At 44.5% G+C, this 26,809-nt stretch overlaps 1 protein-coding gene across 6 annotated transcripts in view; it reads left to right on the top strand.

The window, feature by feature from the left end:
• CEP112 (centrosomal protein 112) overlaps nucleotides 1–26,809 on the top strand; it is a 1,022,051-nt gene that overhangs the window by 809,066 nt on the left and 186,176 nt on the right. For all 6 annotated transcript variants that reach the window (XM_029599329.1, XM_029599330.1, XM_029599331.1 and 3 more), the window contains one exon: nucleotides 17,947–18,096. In XM_029599329.1, the coding sequence (XP_029455189.1) occupies nucleotides 17,947–18,096 (150 nt within the window). The remainder of the gene's footprint in view (nucleotides 1–17,946; nucleotides 18,097–26,809) is intronic.

The following is a 26,809-nucleotide window of genomic DNA, read 5'->3' as shown; positions in this document are numbered from 1 at the left end:
ACTTGTGCACACACCCATTCCACGCGCGCATATTCGACGCACCGGAGCGCATAACAGATTTTACGTGCCTACATCCATGGCACCACTGGAAAAGGAGCTCAGGGCCACATCAGAGCCGCACAACACGAAGAGGCCAACGCCTTGTGTATCCAGTGTGAGGAGGTTCCTGGATATTCCAGTCCAGGGCCAGCCCCATCCGGGACTGAATGCTAGCTCCTCAATAAGTACCCCGGACCTAGCAAATTCCAGCGGGACCCCTCCTCAAACGGGGCCTCCCAGGGACACAGCGCCTCCTAGCTTGGACCCAGCATCTATCTCCTGGGTGGAATTCTTCAAAGGCCTGCACACCTTTGTCCACATGTAGACAGCACCTCCGATAATACGGCCACAGCCTTCACCAGAAGACCTTTACGCCCCAGGCCCCTCTAGGCCCAGAGAAGTGAATCCACCGCCCAGAAGCCCCACCTACAGGGACACGGACAACTCGGAGGAGGAATCAGAGCCCCTGGAGGAGGGGGAACTCCCTCCGGGGACAGAGCCTCACCGGATCATGAGACGCTTCTTCACCAAAGACGAACTTCCAGACCTGGTCACCCACAGCCTGAAGGAGCTTGCTATCCCGGGCACAAGTGACTCGGGGGAACCCAAGACGAATCCCCTGCTAGAAAGACTCCGTCAGACCTCCTGCCATTTCCCTCTATTAAAAGCCGTTCAACAGCTAATTCACCTGGAATGGATTGCTCCAGAGTCTACATTCAAAGGGGGACGGGCTATGGCAGCCATGTATCCTCTGGACTCGGCGACCAAAGACCTTCTGACATGCCCAAAAGTGGATGCCATGGTCTGCGCACTACTATCCCAGTGGAGGGAGGTGCAGCACTCAAAGATGCGCAAGACAGACGTTTGGAATCCATCCTTAAACAGTCCTTTGATGTCGCCACTATGTCCCTACAAATAGCGGCCTGCTGCACCATGGTGACACGTGCCTGCCTATCACAGACCAGGAGCAACACTCCTGGGGAAGCCATGGAATCAGCAGTATCATTCCTCACGGATGCTGCTTCCGATCTTGTGCGCACCGCAGCTAGAGGAGTGTCATCAGCTGTGGTAGCCAGGAGGCATCTCTGGCTCCGAAGCTGGTCGGCCGATGCGTCTTCCAAAACAAGACTCACAAGGATGCCCTTCAAGGGATCCCTCCTGTTTGGCAGCGAACTAGAGAAACTGGCTAACAAATGGGGCGAGTCCCCACTGCCACGGCTACCGGAGGACAGGAGTAAGAGAAACTAGCGACCCTTCCCCTGACCTTCCAGGGGCAGAGGTTCACAGCACTTCAATCCATACAGAAACACTTATCAAGCGCCTTGTCCTACAGGCAGGAACCAGTCCTTTCGGAACAAGCACAACAAAAGGGGAACCAGCTCGGGTCCAGGCCCCAGCCGCACCCCACAATGAGAATTAGCCGACCCATCCAAAGGAAGAAGCCATAGGGGGCAGACTTGCCCTATTCTACCAAAGATGGGTCGAGATAACTTTGGACAAGTGGATCCTAACCATCATTCGAGAGGGGTACTACCTGGATTTCCTTCGAACCCCCTCCGGACAAGTTTGTGGAATCCCCCTGCCACAACCCCTCCAAGAGGGTGGCAGTGGAAGCTACACTGACCAGATTACTGGCCCTCGAGGCCATAACCCCAGTGCGTCCACAACAAATAAATACTGGGCATTATTCCATTTATTTTATCATCCCCAAGAAAGAGGGGATGTTCAGGCCCATCCTGGACCTCAAGTCGGTCAACCGTCATCTGAGGATCCCCCGCTTCCGCATGGAAACCCTACTCTCTGTAATAAGGGCGATACAACCGGGAGAGTTCCTCACATCCCTGGATCTGTCGGAAGCCTACCTACACATCCCGATCTATCAAGAACATCAGCGCTTCCTACTCTTCAAAATCCTGGATCGTCATTAACAGTTCCGGGCACTACCCTTCGGGTTAGCCATAACACCCTGGATGTTCACCAAGATCATAGTGGTGGTGGCAGCAACACTGAGGAAGGAAGGAATCCTCGTACACCCTTACCTAGATGATTGGCTGATCAGGGCGTAATCCCTAGAGGAAAGTCACCAGGCAACCAACAGAGTCAAAACTCTACTGGAGAGCCTCGGATGGGTGGTCAACACAAACAAGAGCTGTCTGCACCCCTCACAGTCTCTGGAATACTTAGGAGTCTGATTCGACACCAAAGAAGACAAGGTCAGCCTCACACCGACAAGGAGATTAAAACTGATGAACCAGTTGCAAACCCTGCTGAGCGAACCCCACCCCACAGCATGGGTTTACCTACAAGTCCTCAGTCTCATGGCATCCACACTGGAGGTAGTGCCATGGGCACAAGCTCACATGAGACCCCTACGTTCACCCCTATCGCGATGGAATACACTGTCCCAGAACTACGCCGTACGTCAACAGCTCCCAGGCAGAGTTTGGACCGAACTACGTTCCACCTGAGCCAGGGAACAAGACTATCCTCACAGACCTGGATCCTGCTCACCACGGAAGCCAGCCTACGAGGATGGGGAGCACACTGCGAATAGCTAACCACCCAAGGGCAGTGGAACGCAGAAGAGTCGGGATGGAACATCAATCGTCTAGAAGCTCGGGCAGTCAGACTAGCCTGCCTATGGTTTGGACACAGACTCCGAGACAAAGCGGTCAGAGTAATGTCTGACAACGCCACAACAGTGGCTTATATCAGCCGTCAGGAAGGAACCAGAAGCCAACAGGTGTCTCTGGAAATAGACCCCCTAATGTCGCGGGCGGAAGCGAATCTCCAGGAGAATTCAGCCATCCACATCGCCGGGAAAGACATCACGGCGGATTACCTCAGCAGAGAAATTCTAGACCCAGGAGAATGGAAGCTGTCGACCATAGCCTTCCAACTGATAGTGAACCGTTGGGGAACACCAACCATGGACCTTCTGGCAAACCGGTCCAACGCCCAAGTGCCCAGTTACTTCAGCCGCAGGTGGGAACCTCAGTCCCAGGGGATCGATACCCTGGTACAGACCTGGCCACAGGAGACTCTGTTATACGCCTTCCCACTGTGGCCCCTAATAGGCGCAATCATTCACAAGATAGAACTCACAGGGAACCAGTTCTTCTTGTGGCCCCAGACTGGCCAAGAAGACCGTGGTACACAGACATGCAAAAACTACTGACAGGGATCCCCCCTGCCACTACCTCCACACACAGACCTGCTCCAACAAGGGCCGATCCTCCACGAGGACCCAGCTCGATTCTCTCTTATGGCCTGGCCATTGAGAGGGCTCGCCTGAGAAATAGCGGATACTAGGGGGCTGTAATCGACACCCTACTCCGAGCACGCAGGTTCTCCACATCTCTAACATACATAAGCATTTGGAGAGTATTCGAAGCCTGGTGCGAGGAACACGACATCATACCACGCTCAGTCAAAATTCCTGCTGTCTTGGAATTCCTACAGAACGGCCTACAGAAGGGATTGTCCCTCAACTCCATCAAGGTACAGGTGGCCGCATTTCATGCTACGGGATCAAGAGCAAGAGCGACAGCATAGCCTCTCACCCGGATGTTTCACGCTTCCTGAAAGGAGTCAAGCACATCCACCTACCCCTAAAGTGGCCGGTACCTCTTTGGAACCTCAACCTGGTCCTGGATTTCTTAGCAGGAGCCTCTTTCAGACCTCTCCGCGGCCTGTCTCGCCGACTATTAACTTTGAAGACAGCATTCCTGCTGGAAGTTTGTTTAGCCCGTCGTATATCCTAACTGCAGGCACCGTCCTGCCGTGAGCCATTCCTCAGGCTCACCCCGGGAACCATCCAGCTACGCATGGTCCCCTCGTTCCTCCCAAAGTAGTGTCTCACTTCCATATCAGCCAAACCATCTCGCTTCCATCACCGGATGAGCATAAAAATTCTGAAGAGGCTCGAAGTCTACGCCACCTCAACATCGGCAGACTCCTATCCAGATACCTGGAAATGTCAGAACCCATACGAAAAATGGACCACCTATTCGTCCTTTACAGCGGGAAGAGGCAAGGGGAAGCGGCCTCGTGAGCAACCATAGCCCGCTGGATCAAAGAAGTCATCAAGGCGGCCTACGTAGAAGCAGGCAAGCCGCTGCCTCTACAAGTCAAGACCCATTCTACTAGAGCCCAGGCAGTTTCCTGGGCAGAAACCAAGATGCTGTCACTCGCCAAGATCTGCAGGACACCGACATGGTCCTCCATCCACACCTTCTCCAGGTTTTACCGCCTGGATGTTCAGGCTCGGGAGGACACAGCATTTGCAAGGGCAGTACTAAGTGGGTCACGGGCAGCCTCCCACCCGGTTCGGGAGTAGCTTTTATACATCCCATTGGTCCTGAGTCCATCTGCTACACGCTAGGAAATGGAGAAATTACTTACCTGATAATTTTGTTTTCCTTAGTGTAGACAGATGGACTCAGCATCCCACCCATGGCTGCCATTACTCATGGAATTCTCGGGGGACACCCCCGGGAGTGAGTGATTCAAGGGTAAGCCATGTTTTCCTTCATCTAGCACACCCATCCTACCAGGTGTCGACATTTCCCGGTTGAGATCACGGGCGGTCTCCAGCTATAGCCAATTCAACCAGTCCAAGTTAATCAAGTTATTCAAGTTATTAAGTTATTCAAATTAGTCAGTCACACACATATCCACAATGCTTTTCGAGGAGAATACTGAAGAGCTGCACTTCCTGCAGGGGTATATATACTAGGGCTGATGTCAGATTGAAATCTGATCCGTCTCCAACTGCTATCAGGAGTACACTATACCCATTGGTCCTAAGTCCATCTGTCTACACTAAGGAAAACGAAATTATCAGGTAAGTAATTTCTCCATTGATAACTTCATGGCGTGCCCCCTAGTCCTTGTATTATCTGAAAAAGTAAATAACCGATTTACATTTACCCATTCTAGTCCTCATGATTTTATAGACCTCTACCTTATCCCCCCTCGACATGCTTTAATCGGACACAGCAAGCATTGATTTACACAAGGGAAATCTTGCCTCACCAATCTACTACATTTTTTGAAATGGTTAATAAATGTGGATAATGGTGAGCCAGTGGATAATAGTGTATTTGGATTTTCAGAAAGCATTTGACAAAGTCCCCTATGAGAGAATCCTGAGAAAAATAAATAGTCAAGGGATAGGGTGCAGTGTGCTATTGTGAATTGCAAACTGTTTAAAAGGTGAGAAACAGAGAGTAGGAATAAATTGAAAGTGTTCTCAGTGGAGAAAGGTAAACATTGAAATGCCTCAAGTCTCTACAGTGTGTAATGGCCGTGTAACTTGATCATAAATCATGTGGAAAAAGATGCAAACACAGGAAATTAATAAAAAGTTTACTTTATAAAACAGTATTGTAATACAAAAGTGTTTTGGCAAATACATAGAAATATAGAAATGATGGCAGAAAAGGACCAAATGGTCCATCCAGTCTGCCTATCAAGCTTATGGTAGTATCTGCTGCACCGTGCAGGTTTCCCCCACACTTCTCAGTTTCCCAGACTATAAAAGTCAGGGCCCTTGTTGGTTGCTAACTAAAACCAATTCCTCGTTACTTCTTGCCATTGAAGCAGAGAGCAATGTTGGAGTTGCATCAAAAGTATCAGGCTTATTGGTTAAGGGTAGTAACAGCTGCATCAGCAAGATACCCCCATGCTTATTTGTTTCCCCAGACCTATAAAATCTGTGTCCTTGTTGGTTGCTGTCTGAATTCCCTTTTTCCTCTTTTCCCCCTGCTATTGAAACAGAGAGCAATGATGGAGTTGAATCAACAGTATGAAGGCTTATTGGTTAAGGGTAGTAACCATTACACCAGCAAGTTACCCCTATGCGCTCATTTCTTCATTCTCATCTTCTAGCCTTTAGAGATCCACAGTATTTATCCCATGCGCCTTTGAATTCTTTCACTGTTTTTGTCTTCACCACCTCCTCCGGAAGGGCATTCCAGGCATCCACCACCCTCTCAGTGAATCAGGATGGAGTAAATTACACTAATAAGTGACGCAGGCAATAAATATATCATATGTGCATATAAGAAAATAATGTAAAAAAAATATTGCTAGCAACATGCTTATATACAGAACAGCAAAAAGAGTGAGAGAGAGAGAGATAATATAATATAATACAACAACACAAATTATAGGTTGTCTCATCCCCAATAGATAAGTAATACAACCCGGTAGTGTTGTTCCCACACGGAGTTGGCGTAAGGTTCAAGGAATTCTTCCCTAAGGTGTGAGGACAAACTGCGCAGGAGAACAGATCTGCCTCTAGCGTCTTTTGTCTGTTCTGAATGATTGGGGTGGGAACAAGGATTTATAAAGTGCAGTACACAGACTTGCACAGTACAAATTTCTTTGTTTCAAGCAATGCTAGACTATGAATCAGAGTTCAGTGTTTCATTTTTTTGTGGGGGCTATTCTGTTCCTACAGGTACTTTTAAATGTCTTTTTGTCTGCTTTGCCTAATCATAATACATACTGGGATCTGTGCTTTTCAATATATGTATAAATGCTCTGGAAAAGCGTACAATGAGTCAGGTGATCGTATTTACAGATGACACGGTCAAACAATTCTCTTTTGGGGGATTTACAATGATGTTAGCATCCAATAAATTACTCAAAAATGCAGGGGTCTTAATATGGTCAACAAGATTGGAATGCATGGGAGATAACAGTGGCAAAAAGTGCTTATAACACTCCATTGGGTACCCATCTGGACTGGGACATTTACCCAAGGAGAGAAAACACAGTAGAATTATATATTTACTGGCCTCTACCTGGAGCTTCCAGCCTCTGTCTACTTAGCCATTAAAGTTGGAAGATGAATCAAGTTCAGAAAGGTCTCAAAAGATATCTGGCTAGAAGAGTAGTCTGGCACATATATGTTTTTATAAAAGCTTCCAAAAGCCTCAGAGATTCCAGAGAGAAGGTAACACACTGGACTTGAAGGCTTCTTAATCTTAGTAACATGAGCCCTATGCTTCTTTCTTTGTATTAGCTGAGCAAGTTATTTACCCAACTTATTACCATGAACATAAACTTTCTGTTTCAAAAAACGCAGTGCTTTTTCAATTTTATCTATTTGAAGCTCTTCTTTAGCTATATTAATTTCAGCATATACTTTTATGGAACCCATGTTTATGCATGCCTTCTAGAATTCTAATTGTGGCCTCAAAGTCAACCTGTTTCTGCTTTTTTATTAGCATGACTAGCATACATAATGACTCATCCTCACATCACGGCTTTGAAAGTTTCCCAGATTGAAACAGGAGAATAATTAGACAAAGAGTAGGGAAGCAAGAAATCAGACACTGCTTCCTCCATAAGAGAAATAAATACTTTACATCCAAGAAAAGAACATATAAGACTTTAATGGGGAAAACAGTAGCGAGGTAGGATGATGATCAGATATAATGCTAGGTAAAATATCACAAAAGTGAATCCTGTTAAGCAAAGATGCTGAGCTTAAGAAATCATCAGTTTTACTATAGAATTGAAATCATGCTGAAAAGCAGGTATAATCGCTACCCGAGAGATTCTGTATTCTCCATGTGTCTTGTAAATTGTGTTGGGCAATAAGCCTTAAAAGACCCTTATGACTATCATTTGTATGATTGAAATCAGAGGCCCTGTCTTTCTCAGGATCTATACAGGAATTCCAGTTCCTTCCCAACAGAAGTGATAAGCCAGACAAATCCTCCAAACAGGCATTGAACCGATAATAAAAAGGAGACTGTCCCACATTAGGACCATAGATGTTGTAAAAAATGAAGTTCTTAAAAAAAGATAACATACTAAAGCAACATTGACCCTCAGGGTCCTGAATAGTTAGAACATAAGAATATAAAACTTACCATGCTGGGTCACACCAAAGCTGCATCAAGCCCAGTATCCTGTTTCCAACACTGGCCCACCCTGGCAATATCCCAAGGGGTAAATAGATTCCAAGCTGCTTATCCCAAAAATAAACAGTTGATTTCTGCAACTCTACCTTAATAATGGTTAATGGATTTTTCCTCCAGGAACATGTCCAAACCTTTTTAAACATAGCTACACTAATAGCTTTTACCACATCCTCTGGCAAAGAATTCCGGAGCTTAATTATGCATTGAGTAAAAGAAAGATTTCTCTTATTAGTTTTAAATGTAATACCTAGTAATTTCATTGTGTGTCCCCTGGTCTTTGGACTTTTCAAAAGTGTAAACAACTGATTAACATTTACTCGTTCCATTCCACTCATTATTTTATAGACCTCTATCATATCTCCCCTCAGCTGTCTCTTCTCTAAGCTGAAGAGTCCTAACCTCTTTAGCCTTTCTTCATAGGGGAATTGTTCCATCCCCTTTATCATTTTGATTGCCCGTCTCTGTACTTTTTCTAATTCTGTTATATCTTTTTTGATATGTGGTGACCGGAATTGCACATAATAAGATCAGGTCGCACCATGGAGTGATACAGAGGCATTATGATATTCTCTGCTTTATTCTCCGTACAGAAACAGGCAGAGTTTTATGAATTAAGACACTGACCTCTAGGCTTTTAGAGTTGTAGGAAGCAAAGGAGACTTGACCTACCCAGTCAGTTTTAAGTTTCAGATGTTCTTAATCAGTCAAATGTGTCTCCTGAATAAATGCAATTTGTGCCTCAATAAGTTTGAAAAATTGAAGCACTCTCTGTCATTTGATAGGCGACGAAATACCTTGCACATTGATATTCAGATGACCCAAAATCAAAACCTGCGTTCAGGCAGTGACAACTTATGTTAACCCAGTGTGATACTTGAAAAGTAAAGTGATCCACCTGTTAGGAGCCCCAGCCACGGCCCCCTTACCTCGGCAGGCAGGCAACCCACTCCGTCTCCCCTCCGTCGCTGCCCCTCATAGCCAACGCCAACCGCTGCTACAGCGGCCTGTTCTCGCAGCGCTCCCACACGCCGCCAACACCAAGCTCCACGCCCGGCCCCCTAGGTATGCACTCGCCGCTGTTGTAAATTTAAAAGGCCCACAACGGGAAAGTTCCCCGTGGGCCGCAGAGACGATGTCAGACAGGGTGGGTATATGTACCCTACTCTGCTACTAGCACTTCGCCTCAACAACGGGTCCAGCTCAGTACTGAGTGTGAGTTGTCTGCATTCCTGATTCATGCCTTGATCCAGCATTCCTGCCTTGCTTCCTGCCCGTCCTGACCTCTGGCCTGCCTCTGGTTTCGCCTGTCTGCTGTCTTCCTCGACCCCTGCTTGTCCAATTTCATTTCAGCTTCTTCCTCTGGTTCCATGCCTTGAGAGACACCCCCCCCCCCCAACCTAAGTCCTGCCAGCCCCGGTACCCAAGGGCTAAACCTGCGGGGAACGAGGGCTGGTATAGGTGAAGATCCAGTTGGGTCTTCTATGCCCGTGCCACCTCCCGACAACAAGGACCAACAGGGCCTACTCCTGGTGGTAGCATCAACCTCGTCTTCGCTCAAGAGTCCACTTCTCCAACACCACCTCCCCAGCTAAACAAAAAAACCCAATACCAGGAAAATATCTAATGTTCTTCCAAATCTGTTGATTTTTTTTTTTTTTTAAATATATCAAAAACAAATCTCACCCAACTCCCTAACCAAACCCACCAACTACAGCCCCAGTAAAATGACACATGAGAATAAATATAAAAGAGTGCAAAAAGTGTCCAACCAAACCAGCAAATTCCATACACAATATAAACCCCAGCTTCATAATTAACAATAATATTTTGAATTCTCTGGGGTGACTCCTGCCCAGATATAATTAATCTGGCTATGTAGCGATTTTTGACGGGATTTTCAGCAGTATAATCATGCTCCTGAATATTCCAGGTAAGTTAGTTGAATAAATCTTATCTAGCTAACTTACATAACCATTTTGCATTGAATGTCTACCTCTGTGTTGTTTGAAAGAGTAAATAATTGATTCACATTTGTCTGTTCCATTCCATTCATAATCCCTCTCAGACGTCTCTTCTCCAAGCTGAACAGCCCTAAGATTTTTAGCCTTTCCTCATAGGGGAGCCATTCCATCCTCTTTATCATTTTGGTCACCTTTCTCTATACCTTTTGTTTGAGATGTGGTGACCAGAATTGCACACAGTACTCTAAGTGCAGTCTCACCATGGAGTAATACAAAGGTATTATGATATTCTCTATTTTATTCTCCTTTCCTTTCCTAATAATTCCTAACATTCTGTTTGCTTTTTGACCATCACTGCACACTGGGCCAAGGATTTCAAAATATTGTCCATGATGACACCCAAATCCTTTTCTAATATAGGAGGTTATTTACTAAAGGTTTTCTCCCATTTTGTGTCTATGGGAAAAATGCTTAGTAAATGACCCCCATAGATTCTAACATTGTGTAACTACAGTGTGGGTAACTTTGCCCTGTGGACATCACTTTGCAGTTGTCCACATTAAATTTCATCTGCCATTTGGATGATCTGCAGATTTGATCACCTCACTCATCAATCCCTTTTCCATATCATTTATAAATATATTAAAAAGAACTGGTCCTTGAGGTACTCCACTGTTTATGTTTCTACACTATTAAAACTGACCATTTAATTCAACAATCTGTTTCCTATCTTTTAACCAGTTTGCAGTCCACAATAAGACATTGACCGCTATCCAGTGACTTTTTAATTTTCTCAGGACTCTTTCATGGGAAAATTTGTCAAATGCCTTTTGAAAATCCAAATATATTATATCCACCAGCTCACCATTATCCACGTTTATTAATTGCTTCAAAAACTGAAGTTGGTGAGGCAAGACTTCCCTTGTATAAATCCATGCTGGCTGTGTCTCATTAAACCATGTCTTTCTATATATTCTATGATGTTGTTCTTTAGAATAGTTTCTACACTTTTTTCTGGCACTGAAGTTAGACTAACTGGTCTATAATTTCCCAGATCACCCCAGAGCTATTTTTAAAGATTGGCCACCCTTCAATCTTTAGGGACAATAGATGATTGTAAGATCCAAGGCAGCATGGTTTTACCAGAAGTAAAACTTGTCAGACAAATCTGATCGATTTTGATTGGGTGGCCAGAGAGTTGGATCAAGGGAGAGTGTTAGACATATAGTATACTTGGATTTCAGCAAGCCCTTTGACACAGTTCCGCACAGAAGACATAAATAAATTGTGCGCCCTTGGAATGGATCCTAGAGTGGCTAACTGGGTTAGAAACTGGTTGTGTGGAGGCGACAAAGGGTAGTGGTAAATGGACTTTTCTGCGAGGAGGGGGTTATTACTAGTGCTATGCCTCAGGGATTGGTCCTTGAACCAGTTCTTTTCAACATTTTTGTGAGACATTGTGGGCCTGATTTTAAGAATTATGTGTGGGCGTAGATTTGTGCGCACAACCCAGCGTGCACAAATCTACGCCCGATTTTATAACATGGGCGCGCAGCCACGCGCATGTTATAAAATCCAGGGTCGGCACTCGCAAGGGGATGCACAATTGTGCAACTTGCACACGCCTAGCTGCGCAGCCTTCCTCGGTTTCCTCCGCCCCCCGCCCCCCCCACCTTCCCCTCCCTAACCCACCCCCTAGCCCTACCTAAAAACCCCCTTACCTTTAAGTTGCACTTGCCTCCAGGCAGGCATAGGCTGTGCGCACCGGCGATGGCTGGCCCGCGATCCCGGGCACACTAGCAAATGGCCGCTGTGCCTGGAGGCTCCCGCCCATGTCCCGCCCCCTTTTTCAAGCCCCGGGACATACACACATCCCAGGGCTTGCGTGCATCACCAAGCCTTTGCAAAATAGGCTCGGCACACACAGGAGCAGGTTTTTGGGGTTTCGTGCATAATATACGCGCGTAACCCTTTGAAAATCCGCCCTATGTAATGGTTGTTGAGAAAGGTTTGTCTTTTTGCCAAGGTAGCAAAATCTGTTAGAGGGTGGACAGCCAGGAAGGAGTGGAAAACAGGAGGCGGGATCTAGCGAATGGTCTAAGGTCTGGCAGCAAAGATTTAATGCTAAAAAAAATGCAGAATAATGCATTTACGATGCAAACACCCATGGGAAAGGTACAGTATTGGAGGTGAAACTTTTCTAAGCGCAAAGGAAGAATGGGATCTAGGAGTAATTGTATCTGATAATCTTAAGGTGACCAAACAGATGGATAATGCAACTTTAAAAGCCAGAAAGATGCTTGACTGCCTAGGGAGAGGAATGGTCAGCAGATAAAGGGAGGTAATATTGCCCCTGTATAGGTCCCTGGTGAGCCCACACTTGGAATATTGTGTACAATTCTGGAGACCACACCTTCAAAAGTATATACACAGTATGGAGTCAGTCCAGAGGGTGGCTACTAAAATGGTCAGTGGTCTTCATTCTAAAGCATATGGGGATAGATGTAAAGATCTAAACATGTATACCCTAGAGAAAAAGCAAGATAGGGGAGATATGATAGAGACATTTAAATATCTCAAAGGTTTCATGAGGTGAGCCTTTTTCAATGGAAAAGAGGATCTAGAATGAAGTGAAAGAGGGTAAAAGAGGGTAGATTCAGGAGTAATCTTAAGAAATATTTCTTTACAGAGAGGGTGATAGATGCATGGAGCTGGTGGAGACAAAAACAATATCTGAATTCAAGAAAGCATGGGATAAATAAAGGGGATCTCTAAGGAAGTGATAAGCATGATAATGCTAAATTAATTGGACAGATGGGCTGGATGGGCCTTATGATCTTTTTCTGCCATCATGTTTCTATGATTTTAATGACAGGTTACAAATTACTAGTAATAGAGCTGCATTTTCATTTTTGAGTTATTTAAATCATCTGGTCCAGGTGATTTGTTATTCTTTAGTTTGTCAATTTGTCCTATTACATCTTCCAGGTTCACCATGATTTGTTTTAGTTCTTCTGAAATATCACCATTAAATACTGTTTCTGGCAAGGGTATCTCCCCAACATCCTTCTCAGTAAACTGAAAGAAAGAAGTCATTTAGTCTTTCCACTATGGCCTAAATTTCCCTTTAACCCCTCGATCTACTAACTTGGAGCAAGCCCTTTATACCCACATGCACATGTAAATGACACATATTTGTGCTTATGAAGGGGCAAAATTTATGTAATAATTACACGCATATATTTTTAAAATTAATAGCAAATGTATGCACATATGTTATGTTTTGCATATAGCCACTGTAATGTGGTATATGGATACCTTTTAGGTATGTGCAGAGTTAATCTATAAATGGGATAACAGAAGGCTCCATCTCATCAGTGACTTTCAGAGCAGGTTCAGTGTTTATGCCTATATGTTTCAATGTAGGTAAGACTTGGACTATCTCTGCCTGTCCCTGATGACATGGAGCGTACAGCTATCCCACCTCCAGAATGTATATATTGGGTATTAGGAAAGCAAGGCATTTATGAATGATGACTTCATCATCATCAGAAGCCTGGGAAATTTATAATCTGGCCTTGGCTTTTATTCATTAAACCTGGATTTTTCTCTATAAGAAACAGAACCTTAATTCTGCACCAGTCTATCTCTTAGGAAATTTTATCTGCCCTGTATATTACTATATTTCAGGCAAATAGTTTCTAGTGGGTGTCTGTAGCTTCATCTACCCTACAAACTCTTTGTGATATAATTATGGTTTAGATGGGAAGCAGCTGAGGAAAATTACAGTTCTGATCCTGCTTCAGGTTATAGCCAAACTCTGAAGATTGTCTACAAATAGTTTAGTGTGAGGGTCCTTACATATTATAGGTGATAGAGGTAGGTGAGGGGGAAAAGGTCATGGAAACAGCAAGGAGTCCCTGATAGTTAACAGCTGGGGATTCAGCGTGAGAGCCCTTAAATACCGCATTATCCTACATATCATGTAGAACACAGGGCAAACCAGTCTTCTTGCAGACAGATCTCCATTGAAAGATGGGTCTTTCTGAGATATGTGTGGGCAAGTTGATGAAGGGATTTGAAGATGGAAGCAGAGAGCCTTGTGTAGGTAAACTAGGCCCTACCAGGGACAATACCAGTGTGAGCAGGGAGAAGGTTAGGCTTGGTGCTATCAATACATCAAACATCTGTATTAATCCAGGTAGATCATCAACCCTGTGGGGTAGGAAATATAGGTTTTCATTTCCTTGACACCTGCAGCTTTGGGGACATAAAGGTGAATTAGTTGAACTCCAGGCAAATAGAGCTTTTACCAGCACATCTATATGACACCTCTTTTCAGTGGGGACACTTCATGTATGCTCCTTGTCTCCCTGTGCTGTGCTTTTAGTGATGGAGAAGCATACAAGATTTTTCCCCTCTAGAGACTAAATCATGCTTGTGACTTGGCTGCATTCACATGTCTGGCCCTTTGGGGAGGTAAAGATAAATGTAGACTTTAACCTTAGAAGAGTTGTGTCCCTTACAGGTTGGTCAATCAGGGGCGCTAAGTATAGACTGCACACATACATAACTAGAATTTACACATAGGCAGCTGTAAGGTCCCTCGTTTAACCCACAAGGGCTTCCTCAGGGGATAATCTTCATCTTCTCTTCACCACGTCTACCAATATCAAGGATAACAACACTCTTCCTCATTTAAATGTACAGTGAATCCACATCAAAAAATCTGCTGGGTGCTGTCTGTTGTCATTCTGCTAGTGGGTGAGAGAGGGTGGAGCGAGGGCGAAAGCAGGCACAAACGCAACACTGCCTCAGCTAGCCTCTCAGTTCTTTTCAATTACTTCATCCAATCTTGTACTGTTTCTCACCATACAACAAATTTATGGAATGATCACTCCTGCACATCTAAGTGTCTCCGATTTATTTATATCACGCACTCTGCCGCTCCGCCTCCTGTTATGCTCAATGAATCTCACAAAGCGAACTCGCTCAAACTTGATTCCAACAAGTAGATCGGTCAGCAAACCTTTCCCAAACAACCGACCATGAAGCAGCCATGCTTCATGCAAACTTTTATTTATTTAAAAATAAGTAATTACTGACCCTCCCACAGAAGTTCTCAAGGTGAGATACAATGGGGTGAATTTTCAGAACATTTATCTGCATACAATTAGCATATATGCACATAAGTATCTTGTTCTTGCATGTATCCTATTTTAAAAAACATCAAGAGTACATGTATATTTTCAGTCTCAGGCACACATTTACATGCAAAAAAAAAGGGGCAATCTAGGAGCGTTCTGGGGAGGAGCCAAGAATTATGCATGCACATTGCTATTTTATAAGAGACTTAAACATGTACATTTATCAACTTATTCATGTAATTTTACATCTGCTAATTATCTTGAGCAATTGATATCAAACACGTCTATTGTTTAGTATTGGTTCGGTGGGAAATTCTCGGTAAACTGGGGGAATTCAGAGTGAATAACCAGTAGGGCTGGGGAAGGACGGGGTGAATTAGTGGAGATTTTGGCAAACTGGTGAGTTCAGTTATGCGCTCATGTTTTAAAATATGCCGACTTCAGCACATAAACAGGATTTTAAATGAGCAAGTTGCAATTTTTTTTGCGCGTAATTTATATGCACGCTGTTTTTTAAAATAGGTAGGAAAAGTGTGTGCTTTCAACGCATTGCAGGTATTGCATGTGACCATACATGCACGCATATGTTTGGGGGTAGACACACGTGTGTTTTATAATCTGAGCGTATCTCAGATGCGCAGGTTATATAATATCGTTTTAGATATCTGTGGTTATATGCACACGTATTATGGGGCCATGCAGATTTGCTTGAAAGTTACTCTCTGGGTCTGATTTTAAAAAGCATTTACATGCGTAAAACTGGGTTTTACGCATGTAAATGCACTTTACGTGAGTAAATGGCTTTTGAAAATTGCTACAATAGCAGTTACATTTATGCACGTAACTCCTTTGAAAATTACCCCCTCTATGAATATATCAGTCAATATTCAAAAGTATTTGTGCAGCTAAGTTTGTGAGTTAGCCAGAGAACCTCAGGATATTTAAATGTCTTGCCCCACCAAATAGCTAAGTTTTAGCCAGGTTAAAAAGTGTCAAGGTAGGGGGCATTTCAGAGGATGGCCAAAATATGTCCAGTTAGTGCTGATAGCTGGATAAACTTACCTAACTGTGGTCCAAAAACACACAGATCTAATGTAATTGGGTAAGTTAAAAGAATAATCTTTGCAAACCTGCTGCAGCCTTATTCCCTTCCACCACCCCAAAATATAAAAATCGTACTAGAGAATGCATGGTCCTTCCTCCAGAACTCCAAAAATTACATTAAATGTAGTGAGGCTGGAGCAGTTCCCCCTTACTGCAGCTCCAAAAATTATGTAGACTGTAGCAAAGCCAAAGCAATCCCCCACTTCTACAGCTCCAAAAATTATTTAAATTGTAATGAGGCCAAAGCAGTTCCCCCTCCTGCAGCTCCAAAAATTGCATAAAATGTACCGGGGCTGGAATGGTCCATTCAGCCTCTTCCAACAAGTAAGAAAGCCAGTGCCAACCCCTATCTCCACCCCAAACCTCCAAACTTGGCCTGGAAGCACAATGGGAGGAAGACAGGCCTCTACCTTCCTCTGTGGGCTTCTTTCTAAGTGACAGTACAGCAGTCAGCTGTCCCAGCACTTATTATACATTTATTTACTTTACTCCACCTCTGATTGTTCTGTTTGCTGACCGCTATCAGTGAACAGACCAGTCAGGAGTCTTTTGAGCCAGTAGTGACTTGGTAGCTGTCAGAGCTATCACACATAGGGGCAGGTATGCGCGTGGCCTACATTTGTGTGCGCGCTACTCGGCGTGCAGAAATGTACGCTCGATTTTCTAACATGCGCGTACAGCCGTGCGCATGTTATAAAATCAGGGGTCGGCGCGCGCAAGGGGCTGCACACTAGTGCACCTTGCGCGCACCAAGCCCTCGGGGAGACCAGCTGGCTTTCCCCATTCCCTCCCCCCACCTTCCCCTACCTGTCCCGCCCCCCAGCCCGAACCCCCCTCCCCCCGTACCTTTATTTCACAAGTTACGCCTGCGCCGGCTGACTGCCGGTGCGCGATCCCCCGGCCCAGCAGCCTTGTAGAGGCCTCTGGCCATGCCCCCGCCCCTCCCCTGGACCACCCCACCCCCGGACCGCCCATTTTTTTCAAGCCCCAGGCCTTACACGCATCCCGGGCTTTATGCGCTGCCGGCCCTTTTGAAAATAGACCCAGTGCGCATAAACCCCCCCCCACACGCGTAAATCCTCCTGGATTTACAAGTATAGGGCTTTTAAAATCTGCCCCATAATTATTTACCCCAACTGGAGGAGGTAAGAGCCCCTCCTTCTGCCCCTAGGCTACCAAGGTACTTCTTGTGAGTTGGCAACCAGAGTAAGGGGAAGGGGATCTGCACAGCTCAGCTCATATAATTTTGGGGTGTGGAAAAGGAGATTGGAATATTGCTTGGACCTACTACAGATAAAATTTAGCTGGATAAGTGGCAGCAATCTTCACACTTTCATGAATACCAACTTCAGTATATTCAACACAGTTTTGTCAGGGGTTAAAATATGTATTATTAGATGGTGATGGGATTTGAGGTACCATTATTTTTGCCAATTTCCAAAAACCATTTCAATAAAATGTTGAAAAAACATTCACTAGCTCACAGATGTGGGTCACTTTAATATGATAATATTGAAGAATGTTATAGTGGAGAAATTTTCATGCATCTCATTAGACGTTTTATTTCAGACTTTATGTGGCATTTAATGCATGAAAATATATATTACATTGTTTAAAATATTCATTTCCTTCATTATAAAGAATGCATGAATTTCACTGTGGTGTGACAACATAAACTGCCTCATCGTTTTCCTGCAAGTGTCAGGAGTGTAACATATAGGGTTTGGGATTATTGTGAGTTTGGTTTTTTTTTAGGTCATTGCTGAACTTCAGACCACCATTTCCTCTCTCAGAGAGGAGAATTGCCGGCAGCAACGCACTGCAGAAAAGCAGCTGCAAGATGCTCTGCAGAAGTTTGAAGAAGAGAAGAGGATGCTGATGAAAGATAATGACAGAGCTGTCAAGGTAAAACTGGATTTCAGTCAGTAATGCTACAAGCTGTTTTAATGTAATTAAGAAGAGAGATTTTACTGCGAACACTGTAGCAGCAGTTCACATTGCTTTCGATAGTTCCAGTCAGTGGACCTTGGCTTTGATGTATCTTGCAGCTCATTCTGACTTTCCTCCAACACAAATTGAATGACTGGAGGGGGGGGGGGGGGGGGGGAGGCAAATCTGAGCATTTCACACTGAAAAGGTATTTTAAAAGAACTTTTTTTTTTTTTTTACTTGCAGCATAGTTTTGAATATTCTTAATAAAGGATTTTATATTCTAAGAGTTTCTTTCAGTACATTCTAATCCTTTATGAAAACAGAGATTGAGAGCTGGGTTAACAATTTTCTGTGTCAGTTCAGAGTTTTCTCTCTGACTGTAAAAAGAAATATTTAATATTTCAAATCAATTCCTTTTATTGAACCGTGTTTGTCTTTTTGGATCCTGGTTTTAAAAAATCCTTAATATGCTTTATTTTTGAAACATGGAAGCCTATAATAATAATAATAATAATAATAATAATGAGTGTTCCTCTTAATCCACAAGATCATACACTTGGTTACATTGTCCCTACCTTCTAATTGCTATTGTCCTGGTATTTGCAATGAGGATAACCTCATATCCCAGACAGTCCCGTAATAAGAACTTTGCATGTTATGTCCTGTACAGAGCTTAAACACATAAGTGTCCCAGAATAGAACAGCATAGCACTTGCTCATTTAGTGGATTTCGATGCTGAAGGACGTAAAGGATGTATTTCTTCTTCCTTACCTTACCTTTACTCCTAGGCTCACACTCACAGAGGGAAACTCATTCCTTTGATCTCTTTCTCATAACCTTACTCTTAAACATTTCTTTTACCCCTATTCTTATACTGTCATCTGTTTCATAAAAATAGCGTTGTCCAGTTTAGCTTTATCAATGCTTTAGAAGAGCTTCATGAATAACAATTTTAGCCAGGGCTTAATTTGTGGGGGAACATCCAGGAAGGCACTTCTTTTCAGGCTTAAGAGGCAGCGCAACAGGGTTATTCTTCTCCAGCCCTCCCCTCTAGGCAGCCTGCAGGGAAGGGAAGAGGAGGAGGTGAGCTTTGAGCACACAGAGAAGACAGCAGTTACTCTGCTCCTTAATCCAGGCCCTCCCCTCTTGTTCCCCCTTCCCCTACTTCTCCTTCTGTATTGCAGGGAACAGAAGCAGATACTGCAGAACAAAGAACATATATAAAAAGGGTTTGAATTAGTACAAGTTTGAAACCTGTGAGCAAGCGGGCCAATTGTCAAGTGCCTTGATGAATGGCACTACTGCTCACAATTTTCAAACTTGTGCTAAATCAACCCCTTTTTGTTTCCATTACTGGGGGCTTAATTTCTGTCAGAACAACCCAGCATGGTGTTCTGCCACCTTTTTCTGGGACCTGAGAAAGTGGAGTAGAGTGGCAGTGTATATCAATTTTGGCTCCCCTGCAGAAATAGTAGCTGCATAGATCATTTATCTGCCCCCACCCCCCACCCTGGGAAGAAACAAAGAGTGTTATTGCTGCTTACCCTGAGACAAGGGTAGCTACATGGCTTTGATTTTTGCGCAGTTTCCCAGCACAATTTAGGAGGCTGTGAGGGACAATAGCCAAGGTAAAATGGGGTGAATCCCTGTCAACCCCACTGCTTCTGCCACTCCTGGGTGTGTTGGCTTCCTGCTTATCACACTGTCATCCCAAGCCCTGCCAGCTCTGCTGCTGGTGCCAACACTGGTGAGGGCGAAAAGGCCAAGAGAAGGAATGAGGTTTGGGCAGGGAAGTGAGTGAAGGGATCAGAAGGAGGGGAAGGAGAGTGAGAAATGGGATGTGGGAGGGGAAGGAGAGTGAGTGAAGAAACAAGAGAGGCTGTGGGTTGTGTAAGGGAAATGGGGGAAAAGTAAATCAGGAGAGGTGACGCTTAGGGATGTTAGGGATGGTATAGATGTTAGGGATGGTATAGAGTCCAACAAGAAAAAGTGCCTGTAGGAGGCTAAACACACACTAGAATTCTTATGGGTGGAAATACCATGTGTGATGGGGAAGAGTGTAGCGATGAGGGTATACTACCTTCCATCTGGTCAAAATGAACAGACGGATGATGAAATGCTAACAGAAATTAGGAAAGCTAATAAATTTGGCAGCACAGCAATAATGGTAGATTTCACATACCGCAATATTGCCTGGGTAAATGTAACATCAGGATATGCCTCTAAATCAGTGTCCAGGTCTCCAGAGCTTTTTCCCAGTGATGGGAAAGCAAAACTGCCTTCTTAGAATTATAGGCAAGGAGATGGTGGTAGAAAAACAAACACTCTCTCCTTCAAACAAATCAACACAAAGCTTGCACAAAAACTCAGTTCTTACTTCTCCGTCTCGAACACTACAGTCTACACTTTTACTAGATGCAGGGCAAAGTAGCACCCTGGGCAACTGCAGACCCTAACTTGACTGGCAGCAGGGCAGACAGCACCCAATCCTGTCTCCTCAGGCAAGGGAATTCCGTCCTGATATGGGGAACAAGTCAAAAAACAAACCAGCTCTCTGAAAAGTCAAAATCCACTCCTTAGAGCTCTGCTTGTTTATCCCACTGGTGCAGACAGGAGGTCTACTGGGATTCACAGGAACAAAACTTTTCACCTTCCAACAAAAGCTACATCCAACTACACCTTCCTTGTGCTCTTCCCACTTTATATAGGGGAAATCAGCCAATTCCAAAGCAAAGGAGAATGGCCAACCAACTGGGGAGGATCCATAAATGCAAAAGTCTCCCAGCAGATAGAAAAAGGCAAAAATATCTAGTAAGGAGCAAAGCCTTCCTTACACATTTGTTAAAAACTCAGGTTAACTCCTGATGCAGTAAGCTAATGGTATGCTATTGCATTGAAAGCTAAAAAAAAAAATGCACACTAACAAAAAAATGTGGACATATGAGATAAAATGGGCGCACAGCCTTGTGCACCTTATTCAAAGCCATTTAGCCAGATAATTCATAAGTTATCCAGTTAAATGGCAAGTTTTGAACATTCCTTTTGCTTATTCAGCTAAAGGTTTTACCAGATAAGTTGTTATCTGGCTAAGATTTAGTCAAATAAGAAAGAGGCGTGATGAGTTAGCTGAATAACTTATCCTGCTAACAAGACATTTTTGAGAGCAGGTCTAAAGTTACTTGGCCTCATGTGGAAAGATAACTTTAGTCTTAACCAGCTATATTCAAAATAATATAGCCAGTTAATTGGCACTGCAGTACCAAAAAAAAACAAACCCTACCTTGCGGGCTTAGAAGCCTGAATGACAGCCCCTGTCCCAAGCTATAGAAACTAGCCCTTCCTGGCCGAGCACCCCTATTCGCCCCTCTAAAGGGATTACATCAATTAAAAACTGGAGTGATCTGGCGCCATCCTGAACTCTGCCCACCACCACCACCACCACCATCCGTAGCCCCATTCCACCTCTATAATGTTAAAATATCTTTCCCTTCCCATCCCAACCCTAAGTTTTCCACTCTCCTGGTAACTTTAATTTGCAATTCTTCAGCATGGATTGTGATACAAGTGATCGCCACTTGGGCCCCTAACTTTCGGCATTGCTGTGGGAGGGTTATGGTTGGGGGGGGGGAAGTAGAAGGAGTATTTTAACATTAAAAAAGTGGAGTGGAGGAGTAGGGAGGGGAGGAGGCAGGCCTGCGCAGACCACTTCAGCTTTTTTAATTTATTTAATCCCTTTAGAAGGATTTGGAGGGGTGGGAATGCCCGGCCCAGTAGGGCTAGTTGACGTAGTGAGAAATGGGGAGTTGTCATTGGGCCACTAGGCTTGCGAGGTAGTTTGTTTTTTAGTACTGCAGCACAAGGTCAGATTTAAGATTATAGCACCCATAGGCAAAGGACAGGGGATGGGGCTTTCACCTTCAGAAATCAGAGAGCAGAAGGAGGAGTCCTAGTTTTTGGGCACTTTTGGAATTTGGCACCTTAGGCATGTGCCTCTATTCCTATTCTTAAGTCTGGCCCTGCTGCAACACTGGCACTTAACCAGCTATATTCTTTTGAATATAGCCAGTTAAGGCTGGATGACTTAAACCTAACCTGTGATATTCAGAAGATATCGAGTTAGGTTTAAATGTTAAGCAGCTAAAGGTAGCTGAATAACGTTAATCTGGGATATTCAACTAGATGTTTATCCTTCTGAATATTCAGGATAACTTTAGCTGGATAAGTTATACATTCTAGATTTGTTGAAAATTAGCCTCTGAGTGCATTGGTTTGAGAGAATGAAGTCCCAACTGGCTTGGCCCTAGTTGATGAGAGCTACCATATTTGGTCATCTTCTACCACCACCATCCTCTAGGGATAAGCATTATTCAAGGTCATCATTTCAACACAGTTTATACATAATTCATATTTCCATTATATGCATACAAACCTTCATTTTCAGGTTTTACTTTATTTTCCCCAGGAATTTCTCAGTGTTCATTACAACAAGAACAAAAATGAAAATTACCTGAAAAAATGCTGGGTCATTTTTTCCCACTAATTTCTCCTGTTTTTGTTCTTGTGGTAAAAAGCACTAATTAATTAACAGGCCAAAAAAGCATAAAAACTGAAAACAAATGTCCCTGTATATACAGTGGGGCAGATTTAACTAGCTAATAAATTCGTACCATGGTATAAAATAAATGTTTCAGTCTCCAACCATGGAAGGAAAAGAAGGTACCTTCTTGTATTTCATAATAAATATTGATATGAAAATTTTTTTCCCAGAAATATAGCAAGAAGAAAGAGGTATAAACTTCTTGTTGCATTTGAGTTCCTGTCATCAGCTCCAGGATCCCACTCAAAGCTATCTCAGCACCTGTATAAATATTTATAGGTCATGCAAAGTCTCATTAGTAAATTGTGATATGGTGGCAATACATTTCAGAGCAATAATTTGCATTTCACCCCATTTATTACTAACATTGTGAGTGGTTAATGTACCAGTCTCAAGAATTTTATTAGAAATTATTTTTTATGGAAATGCAATTTTAAAGGGACATTTTCCTTTGATGATCATAAATATTACCAATAATATGCAGCAATAATATCAACCTTGGGAGTGAAAAAAGTGTCTGGACTGTTTGCAAAAATACCTCACTCCTTCCAACAATTATAGCAAGCTTATTAGTTCTAAAGACATGTAAGCTCCAAACATGAAATTATATGACCATCATATATTAGCATTGGGACTGAACAAGTAAGCCTTGTGACTTGTGTCCTCCCTAGGTGCTCATGTTGTTAAAATCATCAGTCATGATAGGAAGCCTTGTGAAATAAATGACAATGTTTACTTGTGCAGTCCCAATGCTAATATATGAAAGTCATATAATTTCACATTTGGAGCTTACATGTCTTTAGAACTAATAAGCATGCTATAGTTGTTAGGGATGTGAATCATTTTTGAACGATTAAAATTATCGTCAGATAATTTTAAAATCGTCCAAAATCGTTAGAGTGCACGATACAATACAAATGCCCCCGATTTATCGTCAGGGGCATTTGTATTGTATCGTTAAATAGGGCGCGGGAAAACCGGCACACCAAAAAAACCCTAAAACCCACCCCGAATCTTTAAAACAAATCCCCCACCCTCCCGAACCCCCCCCCCCCCAAATGTTTTAAATTACCTGGGGTCCAGTGGGGGGTCCCAACGCGATCTCCAGCTCTCTGGCCACGGCTGCGTTGAGAGAAATGGCGCCGGTGCTCTTTGCCCTTATCATGTGACAGGGCAAAGGTAGCGCCGGCGCCATTTTGGTTCCTGGTTCCCGACGTCACGCATGCAGGAGATCGCCCCCGGACCCCCGCTGGACCCCCAGGGACTTTTGGCCAGCTTGGGGGGGCCTCCTGACCCCCACAAGACTTGCCAAAAGTCCAGCGGGGGTCCGGGAGCGACCTCCTGCACGTGGGCCGTATTGCCAATCTTCAAAATGGCGCCGGCGCTACCTTTGCCCTCACTATGTCATATGGGCGACAGCGCCGGCGCCATTTTGAAGATTGGCAATATGGCCCGCGTGCAGGAGGTCGCTCCCAGACCCCCGCTGGACTTTTGGCAAGTCTTGTGGGTCAGGAGGCCCCCCCCAATCTGGCCAAAAGTCCCTGGGGGTTCAGCGGGGGTCCGGGGGTGATCTCCTGCAAGCGTGACGTCGGGAGCCAGGAACCAAAATGGCGCCGGCGCTACCTTTGCCCTGTCACATGATAAGGGCAAAGGGCCACCGGCGCCATTTCTCTTAACGCAGTAGTGGCCAGAGAGAGGGAGATCGCGCCGGGACCCCCCCACTGGACCCCAGGTAATTTAAAACATTTGGGGGGGGGGTTCGGGAGGGTGGGGGATTTGTTTTAAAGGTTCGGGGTGGGTTTTAGGGTTTTTTTGGTGTGCCGGTTTTCTCACCCTCCCCCGATTTACGATTTTTAACGATTTTTTAAAAAAAAAAAAACACGACGATAAGATTTCCCTCCCCCCCCAGCCAAAATCGATCGTTAAGACGATCGATCACAAGATTCACACCCCTAATAATTGTTGGTAGGAGTGAGATATTTTTGTAAGCAGTAATAATATGCAGCTGCTGTTGTGAATAAGCTGTTTTAGTGGACCCTTGGGCTGGCCTGCGGGAGACTGGAGAGAGATGGACTATAGTCTCTGCTTGAGGGCAGGCCGGGAGGCAGATACCAGGCAGGTGATGGACGGTGAGCTTCGCTCGGGAGGAGCCTGTAGGAGCCCAACCGCTTGGGACTTAGGGGATTCACCCTGGAAGCCGGAGCTCCCCCGGGAGGAGCCCGGCCACTGGGACTTAGAAAATCTTGGAAGCTGGAGCTGAAGCAGACGGGCAGGGATCCGGAATCAGGCAGGAACTGAAGCAGGACAGGTTACTAGAACCAAGCAGAAACTGAAGCAGGGCAGGTACTGGAACCAAGCTGGAACTGAAGCAGGACAGGTTACTGGAACCAAGCAGGAACTGAAGCAAGACAGGTACTGGAACCAAGGTGGAACTGAAGCAGGACAGGTTACTAGAACCAAGCAGAAACTGAAGCAGGGCAGGTACTGGAACCAAGCTGGAACTGTAGCAGGACAGGTACTGGAACCAAGCTGGAACTGAAGCAGGACAAGTTACTGGAACCAGGCAGGAGCAAAGACAGGACTTGGACACAGAAGCGTAGCAAGTCTTAGGCAGGAACGGAGCTGCTAACGCAATAGCACGCTCCAGGGCTCGGAGCAACTGGGAACCGCAAGGAACCCCGTTGCAAGGCAAAGTTCTGGGCTCCGCGGCGGCCTTACATAGGCCGTAGCGTCTGACGTTGGGGTAAGGCGGAGCCTTCAGTGGCGGGAAAAGGCCTTCATAAGTGCGGCTCCTGCGCGCATCTAAGGAAACAATGTCCAGGAAGGGTTTCTCGGCGGCGTCCCCCGTGGGGACACCGCAAAACAGGCCACAGGCTCTCGGAGACGGAACGGGACCAAGGAGGTGAGGGCCGGGTCGCGACCGTCGTGACCGGGACCGTAACAGCTGCATACGAACATTTTAACATCAGAAATAAATCCAAGCAGAATCTACTTAGAACTTAGCTGTAAATCTTATTTTTAAAGCATAAAATTTTGCTTTATTTTCAGAATTATGTTTGCAAAGGTTAGAATGCTGGCTAACCCAGTTCAGTTATACTAGCCTTGTCCAGTCCTGCCTAAACTGGGAGAAAATATTGTAAACTTGCTGTTGTGATCCCATGATGACTTGGGACTGACATTAGAGTTGAAGGGTGAAATGCCATTGAAGAAATATCTTAAAAGCTTGTAGAAAATATGAGATTGATTTTAATAGCATTGTTTGCGTAAAAATGCCCACATACATGTGTATGAGGGCCACATGTGAGCAACACAGATTTTAAAAGCCACGATTTACATGGGTATGTACCCATGCGCGTGCCAAAAATAAAGGGGGTGGAAAAGGTGTGAAGCATTGGATGTTCCAGGCTAGGGCCAACACTCACGTGCATAACTCCATATTTTAAAACTGGAGGCCGCAGTGCGCATCAGCTTGTTAGCCATGTAACTTTACTGCTGCTCCTGATGAGGAGCAAGTCTGTAGATCTCGCGTTTAGGGCTTACAGGACAGGGTGAGGGGTCCGGGTCATCTGAGGTGCATGCAGGAAGAAGAACCAGAGCAGTCAGGAAGGCCTTCTTATTGACTGAGCAAACTGGTGGACTAATTTGAAAAACTGGGAATGTCCCTTGCACGAGCATGGGTTTGCTTGAGTAACCTCTTAAAATTGGGAGCATACTTATGTGTGGTACATATTTTAAATCATATGCATGCAAGTGCATGCATATGATTCAAAATTCCAGCGTATCCTTGCTTGCGCGGCGAAAATTCATGAAATTTTAGGAGTCTCTGGGAACTGTAAACATTTTAAAGTTAGCGAGCACTAAAACGAAAATCAGGGCCCATGAAAAGAAAACGAACCACGGGAAAAACGAAATTTCCCACGGGGCCTCGAAAACAAAGCCCAAACTGATAGGGCTTAACGATGCACATCTCTATCGACGCATGTTTTTTTTATTTGTCAGTTTCTCTTTGCCTTTGATCTAACTTTATCTTTACTGGTGTATATTTTTATACCCCGCTAATTATTCTGGTATTGGAGCAAGTCATAAAG

Source organism: Rhinatrema bivittatum, chromosome 4 (assembly GCF_901001135.1).
Source record: "Rhinatrema bivittatum chromosome 4, aRhiBiv1.1, whole genome shotgun sequence".
Taxonomy (NCBI): domain Eukaryota; kingdom Metazoa; phylum Chordata; class Amphibia; order Gymnophiona; family Rhinatrematidae; genus Rhinatrema; species Rhinatrema bivittatum.
This window is presented reverse-complemented; position numbering and strand designations above follow the sequence as displayed.